Raw genomic sequence first — 17,616 nt, 5'->3', positions numbered from 1 at the left:
TACTGGACCAATTAAATAAATTTTGTCACACTTCATTTTTGCCGCTCTGGGCAAATGCCCCGCCGCTTGCAGTATCGGGGCCTGAATGTAGCCAAACCAAAGATGAATATACAAATGTTCTGCAGTTTTTTCAGTTTGTTAGTCTTTAGGAAGTACTGCTCCTTCTCAAGCAGTATCTCTTAGTATCGTCAACTTGACCATTATTACAAGAAATTCGTAGTAGCAGCCTGGAGTTAAAAAAATATCCGTACCACAGACATTCGATTACTAGAGTCATTGTGCTATCAACTTTGCGTCAGAGTGCGCAAGGGTTACGTCAATGACGTCATGCGTCGGATACGTAGGGCGTAAAAATAAACTCCCAACACGTTCCCTTTAACTTCTGCAATGTTTTTGGATTCAATTATTTGCCATTGGAATTATAAATATTCTGATAAATAATTAAGTTATTTCTTTTCCAGATAACATTACAGTATTTCTGCAAATGGTGTTGGAGGTTGTGCCAACGTCCACGACTTTCGAATACTAAGACCGCGCTGTACTTAAAAGGCATTTGTAAAACTTGAGTATTTTGGCTCTGGTAAATGTATCGAGCTTTCGAGAGCTTGTGGGATTCTCAGACGGCGGGAAATCTCTGAAAATCCTTTTTTGGTACGCATAGTGTTTAATAAATTGCTGTCAAGACATCAAATGTATTTCGATAGATTACCTAGTTTAATTATATAATAAAATTATAAACAAGGTGATTACAGAATACAGAGTAATTTTCTTAACATTTTTAAAACCCAAAAAGCAGGAAGTATTTTTCTAGAACAAAACTAAGCAACTTATAAGTCGTCTGGCAGCCACTGTTTAGGTACTTATTTTGGTTTCAACTTAAGTCCTAACGCCAGTTATTGGGTGTATAAGGAATCTAACATTCGACACTTTCAATATTATGTATTAAATAAATTATTTTTTGACTGATATAACAGGTTCCTTTTTGTACTTTTAAAAATTATTATCTACACAAAAAATCAAAAGAATATTAAACATTTAATAGTTTATATGGTTGTTGATTTTTTTATGCGAAGTGAAATATTTTTCAAGATTTTACGCAAATAAGTTTTGTATATGTATAACTTTTAATCAAGGACATAGATATCCCTGAAGCGATAGCGTAATAATATTTTGATTTTGTGGGATATTGATTTGTAGAATTGTGTACTAAACATTTTTTTTATATGGACATCTTATTGTTAGACAGTAATAAAACACGTTATTGGGTTATTACGAAAATGAGGATAGTTGGAAATTTGGAAATTCAATCAAAAAATACCAAAACGCTATTTTTTCACAACAAGACGTTAAACTTATAACGCCCCTATTTTTTGTTATTGTTGTAATTAAACATGCCTTATATCATTTTAGAAAAGAGCTGATACTCTTACACTTTTGGAACGATGTTAACATAGCTAAGAAGTAAGGACCATCGCCAGGAAATTGGCTTTCCAAAAAAAAAAAAAACATATCGAAGTCGGTCCATCATTTTGCTACGATGTCACAGGCAGACATCGAAGTCAAACTTATAACATCCTTCTTTTTGCGTTGAGGTTAGAATAGACTTGTACGAACATATTATTCCTTTACTGATTTCCCTAGTTACCCGAAAGCAACTTAGTTAGAAACTATAATGATATACTCGTACTCAGTGCCGGCTTTAGTACCAGCGCCTCTGGGCGAGTTTTTGGCGGCGCCCCTCTCCCATTGAAACCCATACGCACAAAAATTGATGATTACCTACTAGCAGACGCCCGCAACTTTAGTTTCAAAATCCTGCGGGAATTATGGATTTCTCCGTGATAGATAGGAGCTTATTTGCTAGAATTCACTCGGCTCCCTGCAACTCACTTGATGTCCTCGGTCTATTTGATGCGGCGCTCCTTTATATCTATCTGGCGCCCCTGGGCAGTCGCTCAACCGCGCCCTATCCTAAAGCCGCTCCTGCTCGTACTTTTAGTGAAAATTGAATGTTATCCCACGGACTTCTCACATTAGCTATTAATTTATTTTGATCGATTTTGTAAAATGAAATTGTCGCTTCGGGGATATCTACGACGCTTCGGCAATTGTGTTACTTTACAAGTAAATTAAAGATAATAATAATTATGTTGTTCAAAAAATATTATTAGCCAGTTAGGCTTAAACAATTGCGTTTAGATAGGATACTTACATTAATTCATCTCATTTCATTAGTTTGCACGAATCATTCCTACGGGCACTTGCGATGAGTTTACCCAAACAATCGGTTATTATTAACTGTTTCTGGATAACATGACTTGGATTTAACATGACAACAATAAAGTATTGAAATAATTCTACTGTTGTAAGATTTAGTACTTCGATCCTAAGCGATGCGATCGTCGAATTGGAAATGAAAAAAAAATTGTCTAAAACCAAAATTGTTGCTAGGCTGTATAATTTGTTAGAATGCCAAAGAAGGTAACTTTTGTTATTAAAACGTATGACGTTTTGTAAATATTGGTGTGGTAGTTACGAGAAAGTGTCTTGTGCAAATCCAAGGTTGTATAAGATTCTCGGGATAATCTCTAGGCTTGAAGCCCCATTCGCGTCACTATGAGTGATTGTGCTAAACTCATAGTCTATAGTTCATTCGTAGTTAACCTTAGTTATTAAAAAAAGAATTAGGGGCATTGTTTAATTTAGTTTGTCAATTTTGCAATATATTTACTTACAGGGGATAGGTAGCGAAATATGATCTTAATTTGATATAAGTAATTAATAAATATTTGTCACATTTGTTGAATTACAAAGTACAAAGTGGTAGTTGAAAAGTAAGACCACTTAAATTTATTATTATTAATGGAATATCTACTTTCTTCAGTGTTTTTAAAAATCATCCTGGTTTTTCACAACGAAAAACATAAAACAGAAAGAAGAAAATTTAATTATTGTGTTCATAACAATTAACAAAAAACTAAAACGTTAAGTACTTTAAAATTTACTAAACGGTACTAAAACTGTTTTAAACAAACCTCTATTTTAAATTTACAGGTTTTCAAATAGTAACTAGAAGGAACACAGAAGAACTAAGGCATGATACCTTTCAATTTAATTTAAGAGATTTGTTTATAATCGAATTAGTACTTGAAATGTTTTGCCATACATAGGAAGGAAATGGACGACTTCGCGACGCTGGCAGGAGTTATAGAGTTGTAGGATACTAGTAAAATGTTAACCGTCGCGCTCGACGTGACGTGTTGTGTATTAACTAGTATGTTACAACGGCTCACGTCACACCAGCATCGCGTCGCCGTCCCGCCCCGTCCGTTAGAGCGGGGGCACACGATGCGTTGCGGCGCCGCATTGCAAAGATTTCACCATATGAGCGGGCACATGAGCGGTGCGGCGCCGCAACGTTATTATGTCGCAGCGACGCCGTAGCAGTGTTGGACAGTCTGTTAATAAAATAATGTGACGCATAAGCAACTGAGCGGTGCCGCTCTGACGTCACAACGCATCCACCCCTCCCCGCCTCGTCTCGGTGGTTGCAAGTCCGGTGCGGCGCCGGAGCGCATCGTGTGACATGCCATAGATTCTATGTAAGACGACGCAGCGACACCGCGTGTGCCCCCACTCTTATTTGGCGAAACCTTCACAGTCGGAGACTATCTGCTGAGGCACAATGTAGCTTATTTGTGACTATCAACTACGATTATTAGATAGCTGGAAATAAAAATGGAAATTTAGTCCAAAAATACTATTTGGGGATAAGTTGCTGTGTTCATTAATTTTCGACTTTTATTTCAAGGCCTTCAAATTCAATAATAATTATATAGTAACAAGTGCACTGCAATGCGCCTCACCAGATATGCACCGGCCCTTAGGAGAAATGGATTAAGCTAATAAAGCTGTCGGTACACTATCCCATATTAAAGACTAAAGTGTGGTTTTCATTAATCTTTCTACAAAAGACTGCTGAACTTTGCGACCGGTAAAAATTGGTCCTATCATTCCTTACCGGGGCAAAACGAAGCGGTCGCCGTTGTTTTTCGATCTATTTTTATATTGTATTTTTTTTTCTTTTACATAGATTACTGTTTGAAAGTGTGAAATAAAAGTATGTAATAATCAAGTCGAGTCACTTGTAAATGTGGAATTTATCCATAAAACTTATTGTATTAGATGCTTTGAATAGCATATGAAGTTTGTATTGCAATATTATTATTTTTGAAATTGACAGTCAAATTACCCTGTTTAGAAATTAAACCCATAGAAGCTTAGAAATGATAAATTGCCCCATCCCGTTTGCTCTATATGTGTAGAAGCATTGTAGAAGTAATACCTAATGTAATGTCTACAGAATATAAATAATATATCAATTGCTGTCTATATAATTGTATGTAACTTCTAAGAAATTGGGCACACAAGTACACACCTGACGATGTGATATTGTTATGGGTAAAGCGAATGGTTTTATTTTTGTGTACAGATGTAATATCAAATACATGGAATACCATATATGTACTTATCTCTACAAGGAGGACAGATTTATTTATTGTTATACACTACAATTGAACTAAATAAAATTTTAAATAAAGACAAGTGAAATTTTCGCCAATGTTTTATTTCAATAAAATGTCCTCTTAAATAAAAGTTTATAGCTTTGCCCTCTCTCATTCCCCCTTACAGTTAAAATTTTCAAAAATCCTTTCCTAGACTCTGTTCACAATGGTTTTTTAGATATGATAAATTGTTCCAATATACTGACAAAACCACCAAACCAAAAAAAAGTATTATCCAAAAATTCGAATAATATACCTTAATAAACATGGGTGCATTACAGTACTTACATTAAAACAACCTTAAGTTGAACTTTTTATACTTTGTTTAGAAACAGCAGTATAATCGATGAGGTATGTTGTAAATATAAATCTATAATTCTATACTAATATTATGAAGTGGTAAGGTTTGTGGAGATAATCTCTGGATCTAACAAACCGATTTTGAAAAATCTCTCACTAATAGAAAGCCACTTTATTTGTGAGTGATAATTGATTAAGGCTATATTTTATTCCCTTATCCTTTTATGAATGGAAACTAAGCGAGTGAAACCGCGGGTCGTCTGCTAGAGTGAAATAAAAATCAAAATTAAATGTTCAACAATTTATTGTTGTCAATAACAAAGATCACAGATCTTTGAACATGTCGATACCATTCAATAAAAATATTTTGGCTACATAGGTACAGATTTTCTTGTAACACAATTTTTTTTTCTGTAATATTAAAATGTCTATGTAATGTAAATCTAAATTAAATTAATTTTATATGTACGCAATACGCATTTAATATATTTCAATAATACATTAATTATGATGATTTATAGTGTGATTTCAAGTATTTAAAATATTGGTCTACAACAATATGACCATAGTGACGTGAACGTTTACAATTATACATGTTTTTATCACAGTTATATCCTATACACAATGGATGCTCCTATAGTAAAAAAAAATATACCAATTATGTGTATTTGCTGATGGCATAGCTAATTATGATTGCAGACTGGAATAAGGAACTGATGATGTCAATCCTGCGTCAAAGTCAAGTCAGCCCCCCTAGCCAAGTGGCACGTCGATTCTCTTTCTACGATCGCTAACGCTTCGAAAACTGAAAAAATGTATGGGAATGACAGATCTTGATCACGTCACCTGTCGATAGCAAATGTCATTCCCATACATATTTACAGTTTTCGAAGCGGCAGTTCAATTAACGGGACTTCACTGATCAGTCGTGTTATTCGCTAAATATTTATTTATTTAATCTTTATTTCTAAATTATTAAGTGATGTCGATAGGTAAATAAAACTTTCGAGGTTTCGAAACGCGCTTTGTCTTGCCTTCTACAAACAACTAAATGCGTACAATTGTCTTGTGTGCACTACTTCTAAAACTTCGTACACACTAGTAGACATTGTTGCGTGATTTTAGGTATCGACCGTAGCTAGTTACAGTCGAAGACGTACCGCCAAGCATTTTAGCGTTCCAGTACGATATGGCCACATATGAACCGTCAGATCAGAGGTTTGGGTGGGATAAACCTTTACCTCTTCCAAGTAGCCAGCTTCCATCTTTAGTCGAATGACTACATCGCTCGCTAGTAAACATCAGGTGAAATCGCAGCCAAGGTCTAACTTGTCAATTGTCATTGAGTAAAACAAAAAAGAAAGCCGCAACTTTTTGTCAAACAAACACGTTTGATTTTACGGGGTCCTTAACTTCTTCTTCTTCTTAAGGTGCCTCTCCGACTAGCGAAGGTTGGCAGTCAGTTTCTTGAACTCGTCTCAATCCTACGCGAGGCGAAATAATTGTGCGGCGCTCGCGATCCCGGTCCACTCTCTGAGACTATTCCATACTGACGACTAGGGAAAATAGAGCAGTGGTTTCCCGTTGCCTTCTGCACACATCTCCAAAACTTAAAATCACGCAACTTGTCTAAGATAGCTTGGCAAGCTAAACCCTCATGGTATGCGGGCGACGAGGGACATACTGCGCGGGTGTGAGATCGTGAGCGCGGGGCAGATTACAGGTGCATCTATCACTGTCGACGACAACTCATAGGTATTCAATGACCTGCGGCTGCCAGAACAAAATGCACACGATACTCATATTCGAAAATGAGTCCGACGACCTTCTAAGTTATTGGTTGTCAAGGCAACCAAATAACTTATTTTATATCATCAACTTTTCATCATCATAATTTCAGCCGACGCACGTCCACTGCAGGACATAGGCCTTTTGTACGGACTTCCAAACATCACGATACTGAGCCGCCTGCATCCAGCGAATCCCTGCGGCTCGCTTGATGTCGTCAGTCCACCTGGTCGACCACCTGGGTTGCCATTCCAGCACCTTGGGACCCCAACGTCTATCTGCTCTTCGAACTATGTGCCCCGCCCATTGCCACTTCAGCTTCGCGACTCGCTGAGCTATGTCGATGACTTCAGTTCTTCTGCGGATCTCCTCATTTCTGATTCATATCAATATTACAATAACCGATTTTTTATTTAATATTGCATGGGATTTTTTTAAATCTTAATTTATTTGTCTCTATTTAAGGTTCGGAACATACAAAAACAGAACCCTTATTTCAATATGTTATACAACAAATGAAACTTTAATCTGCCAATAATAATTATAATATTTAATTAAATAGTTAGTTATCTATGATAAACATTTTTGTATATTATAATATCAAGTTATGTTACGTGTATAATAGGATATTCAGAGATATCTGAAGACTTATTCGTAACGTGATAAGTTATGTGTAGTGGTCAACTTTTTGCTGTCAACGCTACCTGCACCCAGTCTATAAAAAACTATAATGAAGACAGCGAATATTTATATTTGTATTTAATAATATTGCAAAGATAATTAGTTTTGAGCCAAAATATTTTTGTAATGGTATAACTTGACTTAGATTCTCTTTGCTATATTAAGGCTTTCGGATATTCACAAGATATCATGAATAGTCTATTGAATAAAATACTATAACTCTAATACTAAATCATATTCAGAACCTCAGGTGTGGTTTATTCTTCATCATGTGCCTGTAACAAAATATTTATATGTCAATGCCTTAGCATAATGACGAGTACACAGTTTAGCAATGCTGGTTATGCCACTGGTGTGAATTTATTTAACAACTATGATATAAGTTAAATATACTAGAAATATAGATTTAAAACATAAATATCAATAACTGCCTTGTAGAGTAGACGCAGAAATACTTAGAATATAAACAGAACAAAACACACTATAAAACAATTTATACTACAAATACAAAAAAAAAGCATAATTAACAAAGAGCATATTAATAGTAAAGTAAAGTACACTTAATCGTCAATTTCCCTTCGCAGGGAGTTGATAATGTTACCGAAAAAGGTTAATATTTAGATTATTTTTATGCAGAAATGGTAAGCAACTTTAGGACGGCAGTAAGTTGGTTAATGTAAGTGTTAAAGACCTATTTTATTCACTCAAAACAAAATTTTCTGTGATGTAAAAAAACGGCATCTTTAGTACTTTTGTTTATAATAGATTATATTATATTAGTATCAGGGCTGAGTGTAAACGACACTCACTCGCGTCGACGCTGCCGCGGCAATATTTCTGGCAGCGCGAGTGGCAGGGGAAGCGGCTGAGTGTAAACGACACCTAAACGTCAGCCATGGTTGCGAATCGTCCGGCAAAGAAGTATGAGGGCTGAGTATAAACGACACTCACTCGCGTCGACGCTGCCGCGGCAATATTTCTGGCAGCGCGAGTGGCAAGGAAGCGGCTGAGTGTAAACGACACTTAAACGGCAGCCATGGTTGCGAGTCGCCCGGCAAAGTATGAGGGCTAAGCGTAAACGACACTCACTCGCGTCGACACAATATTTCTGGCAGCGCGAGTAGCCGGGGAAGCGGCTGAGTGTAAACGACACTTTAACGTCAGCCATGGTTGCGAGTCGCCCGGCAAAGTATGAGGGCTAAGCGTAAACGACACTCACTCGCGTCGACACAATATTTCTGGCAGCGCGAGTAGCCGGGGAAGCGGCTGAGTGTAAACGACACTTTAACGTCAGCCATGGTTGCGAGTCGCCCGGCAAAGTATGAGGGCTGAGTGTAAACGACACTCACTCGCGTCGACACAATATTTCTGGCAGCGCGAGTAGCCGGGGAAGCGGCTGAGTGTAAACGACACTTTAACGTCAGCCATGGTTGCGAGTCGCCCGGCAAAGTATGAGGGCTGAGTGTAAACGACACTTTAACGTCAGCCATGGTTGCGAGTCGCCCGGAAAAGTATGAGGGCTGAGTGTAAACGACACAATATTTCTGGGAGCGCGAGTGGCAGGGGAAGCGGCTGAGTGTAAACGCGACATAAGGCACGTACTTGTCAAGTGTCTCCCAGAAGCCGAGCAGCGCGGCGCGGTCCAGATGCCGCTTGGTGCGGCTGAGGTGGATCACGGTGACGGCCCAGCGCGCCACGTTCGCGTCTAGCTTCATCTCGTCGAACTTCAGGTGGAACGCGCAAACTGTTTGTACAAACAACTCATATTAGATTTACTTGCCTCATAGTGGTTTAACTCTCAACTCTAGCTAATCCACTAACAATCTGACCTCTGCCTCCGATTCCGGAGGGTATAGCTTTGAATTTGGTGTGGGGAATGCACCTCCAACTTTCAGTTGTGTGCATTTTAAGAAATTGAATATCACGTGCCTCAAACGGTTAAGGATAAACATCGTGAGGAAACCTGCCTACCAGAGAATTTACTTAATTCTCTTAATTCATAATTTAAATGTGAAGTCTGCCAATCCGCATTAGGCCAGCTTGGTGGACTATCGGCCCCTCTCATTCTGAGCGGAGACTCATGCTCAGCAGTGAAGCGAATATGGGTTGATGAGTAGTGGTATAGCTTATATGGCTTCCAGTGGTGTGCATAAGGTTTATTAACAGTGTAGGTACGCTATTTAAAAATTGTAAATAAATAAAAATTTCTTATCTCCAATACAGGTTCATCATAAAAGATATGCAGTGAGATTTTGCATATATGAAGTGAACACCACTGTTGATTTCGTATCATGAAATTGTTCCTGGATTGGAGTCCTGAATTGAATTATGATGAAATATTGAGCAATTTTTCTTTGCAAGAAATTCTCAGCACAGTTATATTTGTAGTGTATCCCTGTGCCTTGAAGCACACTTTAAGTCATTGTGATTAGCATTATCATAATAATCATTGCAAACAAACATCGTCACTCTTAAGCTGACCAGTAAAACTGACCGTATTGTAACCCATAATAGAGCAGCGTGATGGATGGAAAGCAGATAAATTACAAATTCTCTCTCCCTATAAGTTGTGTACTGGCCCTGTTATGGGCTATTAAAAGCGTACTTTTTACTAATATTATAAACGCGAAAGTTTGTATGGATGTTTGGATGTTTATTACTCTTTAACGCCGCTACTACTGAAACGATTTGGCTGAAATTTGGAATGGAAATAGATTTTACTCTGGATTGACACATAGGCTACTTTTTATCCCAAAAAATCCATGGTTTCCCGAGATTTGCAAAAACTGATGATTTTGATGATATGTGTTTGTTACTCTTTCACGCCTTGAAATTAGCTGAAATTTGGTATTAAGATATATTATAGCTTGGATTAACACATAGGTTATATTTGTTATCCCGGAAAAATCTTTTTCCCCGAGGGATTTGTGAAAAACTAAAATCCACGCGGGCTTCCGCTAGTAGCTTGATAATTATCTTCATAAATATTGAACAGGCTTACTGTTGGAGAAGATCTGCACAGGGTTGCCGTCCCAGGGCCAGCCCTTGAACTGCCAGGCCGGCCCCTGCACGAACACGCCCACCACCCGGTCCCACTCCGCGGCGGACAACCGCCCGGGGTTGTCTACCACGCGGTATGGCACCTGCACAATACGGTATTATACTCTACGTGTAAAGTTTCAAGTAAAGAAAACGGTCAAGTGCGAGTCGGACTCGCGCACAAAGGGTTTTTAATCATCTAATTTATTACATTTTAGTATCTGTAAAATTCAACTCATGGTTCATGAGAACAGATGGACCGTAAATGTCGTTGAAATTACTCTTTTTTGGTATAATTTCACATACAAACAATTAGTCTGTGTATGCCGTATTGTGACATGTAATATTTGGACAATGCATGCTTTATAATGACGGCTGAACTTGGTTTCTGGTGTTTTCTGTACTCAGAGTACAAAACATTCATAAATTTCATATCAAAATCTTCGTCATGAATCACTTTACCGTTTAGTGAAAACCGGACGAAAATCTGTTCAGTATTTTTAGAGTTAATTGTGAATAGACAGACCAACGCCACGGGGTTCATAAGACAGTAGAACCCGCTTGACACGATCACGCTTAAAACGATTTCTCGTCGTTTTACGTCAAACCAACAAATTAAGACGTCATGTTCTTATACATTTCTTAACGTTTAATACGATTCGTCATCCCGTTCAATACGCCTACATACAAAACTGTTTCAAGAATGCACACTTCAGAACTAACGTTGTTGACGCAAGAGGAAAAAGAACCTAACCTGTGATATTATAGGGTTTTCATGGATATTTTTCCAATATAAGATGTAAATGACACACAAAAAGAGTATCTTCAGTGACCCTAAGACCCATCTTTATTTTCTGCATGATGCAGAAGGCACCCCCTATCTCGTCGCTTTGTTGCTTAAGACGCGTTTTTCGTTGGGTCTCTGCAAAATCGTCTTAAGAGTGTGCAATATGTAATTTGGTGGTTACAAATGGTTCTGGATCTCAGATTCTGAAAAAGTTAGGAACCTGATATTTGGGTAAATGATATTTCAAAGTGTTAGCTTCGTTATGACTATACAAAATACACAATTTGTAAAGCTTTTCTCGATAGTTTATTTTTTTGAAAAATACATGTTTTGCTCACATTTTGCTTTCAATCTCAGGAAAAGCAAACTTATTTTCTTAAATTTTTGTTTTGTATAGAAAATTAGGTATATATCTTGAACATGGCCATTTTGTTTTTCGTTATGTTGTTTAATTTACTTGCAATTAGGTAGAAATGGTTTTGGCGCTCACGTCATAAAATTTGCGTCGCGCGTCAATCGCTCCGTGCTTTTCACTCATGTGAAAGTCATAATTCGGCGTCTCGTTTGCACTTCGAATTTTATCCATATCGTACCGACGCGCTGCGCGCTCTTAAACGGGTTCTAGTGTAATACTAACCGTAATCGTAGTGGCGTTGTTGGGTATTTGGTCTGTGTGTGGGCCCTTCCTTCTCTGCAATAGTACTTCATTCTCACGAACTGCACCTTCTGTTTTCTTTTGCTCGACTGGTACAAATCTGTAAAAGAGTTTTTTTATCAAAATGGTGGATAGCTATGGCTGTTCTCAACTCACACCCTCCTGACGACTGGTCAATTAGCGATATACCAGCTAGTGCTTTTCAAATTTAATGGCACCATCATAGTAAGAATTATATACCCCAGCCTTGATGAATTCTAGCGAAATCAAAAAGTTATACATGCCACCCTCATCTGAATGTGACTGTTTGGATGGTAGAAGGACACAAAAGTGGTTAGCCTTTGTGATTATCACGAGGTCCTGTGTCTGGCCCTGTTGTGTGATATTAAAATAGTCTGACAACATTGACCTATTACAATAAAAGGATGCACAATCATGTAGAAAAAAACGAAAATTATACCTAAAGCCTATAAATATAGTCCAATATCCAATAAAATCCCAAATTCAGAGAAAATTCAACCTTAAGGATTGAGTTTAAGGTTGAATTTGCAAATGTGGCTACTTGAATTAAGTGCCAAGAAGTTGTGTTTGGCACTCATTGAGTGGGGACGTTTATTGGTCGCTGATTGTGCATCCACTTTTTACTAGGAGATCGATGTCTGATAATGATAAATCTGAACAAAGGTAGACATTTCAAATATTATGTTGGAATTATATATTAGTTATACTTGAGGTCCTGCAGCATGTCTTTGACGTTGTACATGGTAATGAGCGAGGTGGCGGCGGCGGGGATGATGATGATGGGCGTGCGCGAGGGCCGCTTGGCGCCGGCGGGGGGCGCGCGCGCCGCCGCCACCGGCAGCAGGTCGCGGCGGCCTGGCGTGCCCGGAACTGAGCCGTTCTCTGAAACGTTAGCAACAAGTAAGCTGTTACATTATTACGACTATAAAGACCACAGAAAACATATATAAACAATTTCGAAGTACGAAAAGGGATCCCCCCCCGCCCCCTCTGTGACAAGTCTGACCGTTTAACCATTGAGCTATTGAGGCTCATTAAATTCACAATTTACATGTACACAGGTGAGGACTTAGTTCTGTGGTTAGCTTTAAGATATCTTTATATGGACTTAGTGACAAATTCAGTTTCTGTATGTTTAAATTTAGATAAATAATGTTTTTGTTGTTGTTGTAAAGTGCTGACATTTCTCTAGCTTAGCTAGTTAGGAACATATGTAACAAATTAAATGGGCAGACCACCGACTCAAGTCAATATGTAAATGCATAGAATCTGTGTCATTAGAGAATACTAGTGAAATGAAAAAACATACTTTCACACTGGCAAAGTTGCTCCTGAACGTGCCAGTGTGAAAGTATGTTTTTTCATAAGCCACCGATCATATAAAAATAAAGGTTATATTTATGTTGTTTCAGGTTTCACTTTATTTTCCTGTAATAATATATTCATGATAATTAAATTGTGTTAATCCAGAGTAAAATCTATTTCCATTCCAAATTTCAGCCAAATTGCTTCAGCTTGCAGCGTAATAGAGGAACAAACATACTTACACAATTACACACAAACTTTATAATATTAGTGTGATAGTGTGAAATGTGATAGAAAGAAGCAAGATTAATCTCTTGCATTAAATAATCTTAATACATACGTGGCATTTGTCTTGGGTGGGTCGGAGTCTGTGGCGCGCGCGCAGGTGCCGGCACGCTGGGGCCTTCTGTTACGGATTTGAGAGTCATACCGTGGTATGTACCCATAGTGTCGATTTTGAAACCCTCAGTTTCTGTAACAAAAGTATACATTTAACTAAAATTTAAGTGTCTTTATAACCATGTTTTTTAAGAGCTTGTAGTTATTTATACAATATGAAGAAATAAATGACTTTTAAAAAAAAAAAAAAAATCTGGGCATATGTTTGAAACGGTTGGAACCTTATAATATATTATATATATATGGTACTTGGATATAAATATGATATCTACTTAATTAGTCACTGAAATATATACGTTATAGTTCAAAGTAAATAAATTTTCAGAAAGTGAAAAGAAAATGAATAAATTTTCAGAAAGTGAAAGTGAAGTTTACCGTAATACACTAAGTTTTTATGTACATAACAATTGATATTTCATTAATTTTTAATTTAACATTTTTACTCACCTTGTTTTTGTCTAATAAATCTTTCCTGATCATATCTGTTATATTGCGTCTGTTGTGTTGGTATAACAGTGGGTGCTGGCATTACCACAGGCTGAGGTCGTGGCACACCGGGCCTGCCTTCCTCGCGAGCTCTTATACTACTTAGTAGAGCTAAAATGCTCTTTGCAAATGTCTAGAATAGAAAAAATTATTAGTTAGAGTCATTAAGCTTCTTATTCATCCTCTAAGCTTGTGAGCCCTAATACATTTCTCAGGTATAACGGTAGCAGAGTTGTAACGGGGAGGCTATAGTCTGGCAAGTTCGTTGATGACACTACCATGATATGCGGGCGACGGGGGGAAAGACTGCACGGGTGTGAAATCGTGCGTGCGGGGAAGTGAGGTGCATTAGTTGCAGGTTTTTCACTCATCGCTACACGCCCGCGCGCACCATCGGGAGTGTTACGAACGTAGTTGCCAAGCTATAGTCGCTCTCCCCAACTGCAAACTGACTGACGACTCTCTGGCAACTGAGTAATGGCATTATAACCATTTTAAACTGGCGATTCTGGCGCCGAAATTTCCAACCCACATATCCAGTGTTTTCAATTTATGGGCAATACCTTATTATGTACAAGGACGAAACACAATAGTCCCCAGTGGCCCCACTTTTCGGGCTCAGTTGTGGTAACAGTGGGGCAAGGGTGTCAAAAATCTCCAGTGGAGATTCCAACCCTGATGACTAGACCTGGTAATTTTTATGGACGTTGAGCTCCCGAGGTGCTGGAATGGCGACCCAGCCCCAGAAACCACAGTTTAGATCCCCCCTACTAGCTGGCAGCTCAAGACCATTTTTTTGCACATCCATCAGTGGATGTTCATCGGCTGTTAAATATGGAATGGTAGCCAGATATTAGTCATTGTATATTTTAAAAACATCATTTCACTACCCTATAATTCGTTACATTACCTTTCCATTGCTCTGTAGTACTGTTGTCCTAGTCCTCCACTGCCTCTCTCTACTAATAATATCTTTAGTCAGATCCACATCATAGTCTAGAATGGCTCTCAGGTCTGATCCAACAACACCCAATGTGTCAGCATAGTCATTGCTTTTAATAGTTGTCCTTTTCTTGGCCAGACGTTTGGCTTTGATGGCTGCAATTTTTTCTACGGACATAGCCTCTGACAAAGATCTAGAAATTAACATGCCAATTTAGAATTCATATCTAATATATACATATATACTAATATTATAAATGCAAAAGTTTATATGGATGTTTGTTACGATTTAACGCTGCTACTAATGAACCGATTTGGCTGACATTTGGAATGGAAATAAATTTTACTCTGGCTTAAAACATCATCACAATATCCATGATTTGCGCAGGATTTGTGTAAAACTGAATTCCAGACAAAGTCGCAGGCGTCCACTACTTTAAATTAATTCACACATGACATTTGCTTATTTTTCTAAATAACAGGATTCATTTATAAATTAATAACTTATAATATTCACTTTAATAAATTTTTGAGCACCCATAAGTAATATGGTTTTGTTTATTTATATTGTGTATATTACCTAAAGTTATTGAGTATAGAGTAAGTTTCTAAAAAATGCATACTTACTTGATATTGTCAACAGTGACAGAGGCTTCTTTGGGCGCATCCAATCTTGCTGCCAGCTGTTCTCGAACCTTTTGTACATGAGTTTCCTCAATGCGGGGCTTCTTCGCTGCTGATTCTCCACCATCATTGTCATGTGAACGCTTAACCTATAATTTCAATATGATTTAACTTTCAAGATGAGAAGAGCAACAAAAGAGCATCAATATATCTAAATATTATATTGTACATATATACATTGTACATATATTGTATATTATGTTATATTGTACATATATACATAATATTTAGATATATAGACAGCCTCCGTGGCGCAGTGGTATGCGCGGTGAATTTACAAAACGTAGGTCCTGGGTTAGATCCCCGGCTGGGCAGATTGAGATTTTCTTAATTTGTCCAGGTCTGGCTGGTGGGAGGCTTCGGCCGTGGCTAGTTACCACCCTACCGGCAAAGATGTACCACCAAGCGATTTAGCGTTCTGGTACGATGCCATGTAGAAACCGAAAGGGGTGTGGATTTTCATCCTCCTCCTAACAAGTTAGCCCGCTTCCAACTTAGACTGCATCATCACTTACCATCAGGTGAGATTGTAGTCAAGGGCTAACTTGTAAAGAATAAAAAAAAAATAAAAAAAAAATAAATTAAAAATTAATAACTGATAGCCTGTAAGGCTACAACTCAAAAACAGCTTGATGAATTGGAATGATTCCTAATTTATTGAGACAGGAGGTTTAAAAAAACAAAATGATAAACCCAAGGCCATATTATAATAATAGCCTAAAACTTAAAAAAACTGTTGTAGTTGAATCATTTTGCATGAGAATAGTCACTTCAAATTATTTTAAACATTTCACATTAGTATTGGACCAAATCAATAGAAAAATCTTTTCCTATAAGAATTGGTTGTCTACATAAACCTGGTTCTAGTGGCATGCACAAGGTTTTGACTAGGGTAAGCACTATAAGTAAAAATTCCTTGTTCAAGAAAGTATTCTGTGGTCCAACATACAGGTTTGCATTGAGTCCTTAGGGTAGGCAGTGCATTTTTGCCATCTATAAAGTGCACGCCATGCCACTGCCTGGTTCTATAGTACACCTAATGAAACTTGATGTTGTTAACTGTTTCAAGTCTAAGCTTTATTGCAAACATCATACATTAGTAATAATATATTTGAACAAGGTTTACTTACCTGGGTTGGAATTTCCAATGGTGCACTCTTGTCTATTGAAGCACAAGTGGCTGTTTCACCATTCAGGTAAGCAAGCAGCTCTTTACGATCAGGACGGCGCACAGGTGGAATATTTGCTGCCTGCAAGGGAAAGTGAATTACACTCTTATGTCACCAAAAACTAACCTAACTTGCTTGTCTATACTTACAGCTGCTTGCTTGACATACACTGGATGAGCAAGCGATATGTGTTTAAGAATAAACAGCAGACATTCCAGAGAATAGTATTCTTTGTCGCTGCCTTCTTTTCCAGATCTATTACAAAATAAAAACATAACATTGTCAGCACAAACGTCAAGATCTAATTTTACATTTTGTAAAGCTTATGGAACTATCACTTACCCCCACACAAGATAATTTGTTTTAACATTCTTGGGCCACGAAAACTCGCCAAATATGATTTGACCGTCACGCTCAATTATTTCTTTTTTATTGACGTTATATTGTCGTAGTAAACTAAGGGGGTCCGCCATGATTAGGTTTTATTATTTTTGCTAATCAACACTCAATGGTGTATTCAGAACCAATATTTCAGTTCCACTATTTAATGTTCACACTGCATAATTAAACATGTTAGATATTAGAAGGTTTTTACTAATATACAGCACATCTATTTAAATTTAGTTTAGAACAAAACACCATGTCAAATGATGTCAAACTCAAACGTCAAACACTCGATTTTCAACTAATGTCAAACCATAGAAAAAAACTACGCAAAGTGGCACAGATTACAACAATGCATAGAATCCACAGAGACTCTAGTATAAACAGTACCGACTTAGAGAGGCCGCACAG

At 37.6% G+C, this 17,616-nt stretch overlaps 2 protein-coding genes across 3 annotated transcripts in view; one reads left to right on the top strand and one right to left on the bottom strand.

The window, feature by feature from the left end:
• The window catches only part of LOC112051779 (b(0,+)-type amino acid transporter 1), a 58,041-nt gene extending 53,426 nt beyond the window's left edge, over window positions 1-4,615 (top strand). For both annotated transcript variants that reach the window (XM_024090570.2, XM_024090569.2), the window contains exon 13: window positions 462-4,615. In XM_024090570.2, coding sequence (XP_023946338.1) covers window positions 462-529 — 68 coding nt within the window. In that variant the 3' untranslated portion in view covers window positions 530-4,615. The remainder of the gene's footprint in view (window positions 1-461) is intronic.
• A 536-nt stretch (window positions 4,616-5,151) lies between these two features.
• LOC112056312 (parafibromin) lies at window positions 5,152-17,504 on the bottom strand. The gene is made up of 12 exons (XM_052881285.1): window positions 17,164-17,504; window positions 16,971-17,076; window positions 16,783-16,902; window positions 15,596-15,741; window positions 14,937-15,162; window positions 13,988-14,159; window positions 13,482-13,613; window positions 12,544-12,718; window positions 11,798-11,915; window positions 10,336-10,477; window positions 8,937-9,078; window positions 5,152-7,609 (listed from the first exon to the last, which is right to left on the bottom strand). Exons 1-12 carry the CDS (start codon window positions 17,292-17,294, stop codon window positions 7,573-7,575), a joined length of 1,647 nt encoding a protein of 548 aa, XP_052737245.1. The 5' UTR covers window positions 17,295-17,504; the 3' UTR covers window positions 5,152-7,572.
• Window positions 17,505-17,616: the final 112 nt, after the last annotated feature.

The sequence above is a fragment of the Bicyclus anynana genome, chromosome 4 (genome assembly GCF_947172395.1).
Source record: "Bicyclus anynana chromosome 4, ilBicAnyn1.1, whole genome shotgun sequence".
NCBI lineage: Eukaryota > Metazoa > Arthropoda > Insecta > Lepidoptera > Nymphalidae > Bicyclus > Bicyclus anynana.
This window is presented reverse-complemented; position numbering and strand designations above follow the sequence as displayed.

Bases quoted from the DNA above. Each gene is read 5' to 3' on its own strand.
- LOC112056312 (XM_052881285.1), bottom strand. From the start codon at position 17,294: ATGGCGGACCCCCTTAGTTTACTACGACAATATAACGTCAATAAAAAA. The intron at 12,719-13,481 runs GTATGTATTAAG...CTAACGTTTCAG, and splicing joins CCACCCAAGACAAATGCCAC to AGAACGGCTCAGTTCCGGGC. The intron at 9,079-10,335 runs GTAAGCCTGTTC...TTGTACAAACAG, and splicing joins TGTGCAGATCTTCTCCAACA to TTTGCGCGTTCCACCTGAAG.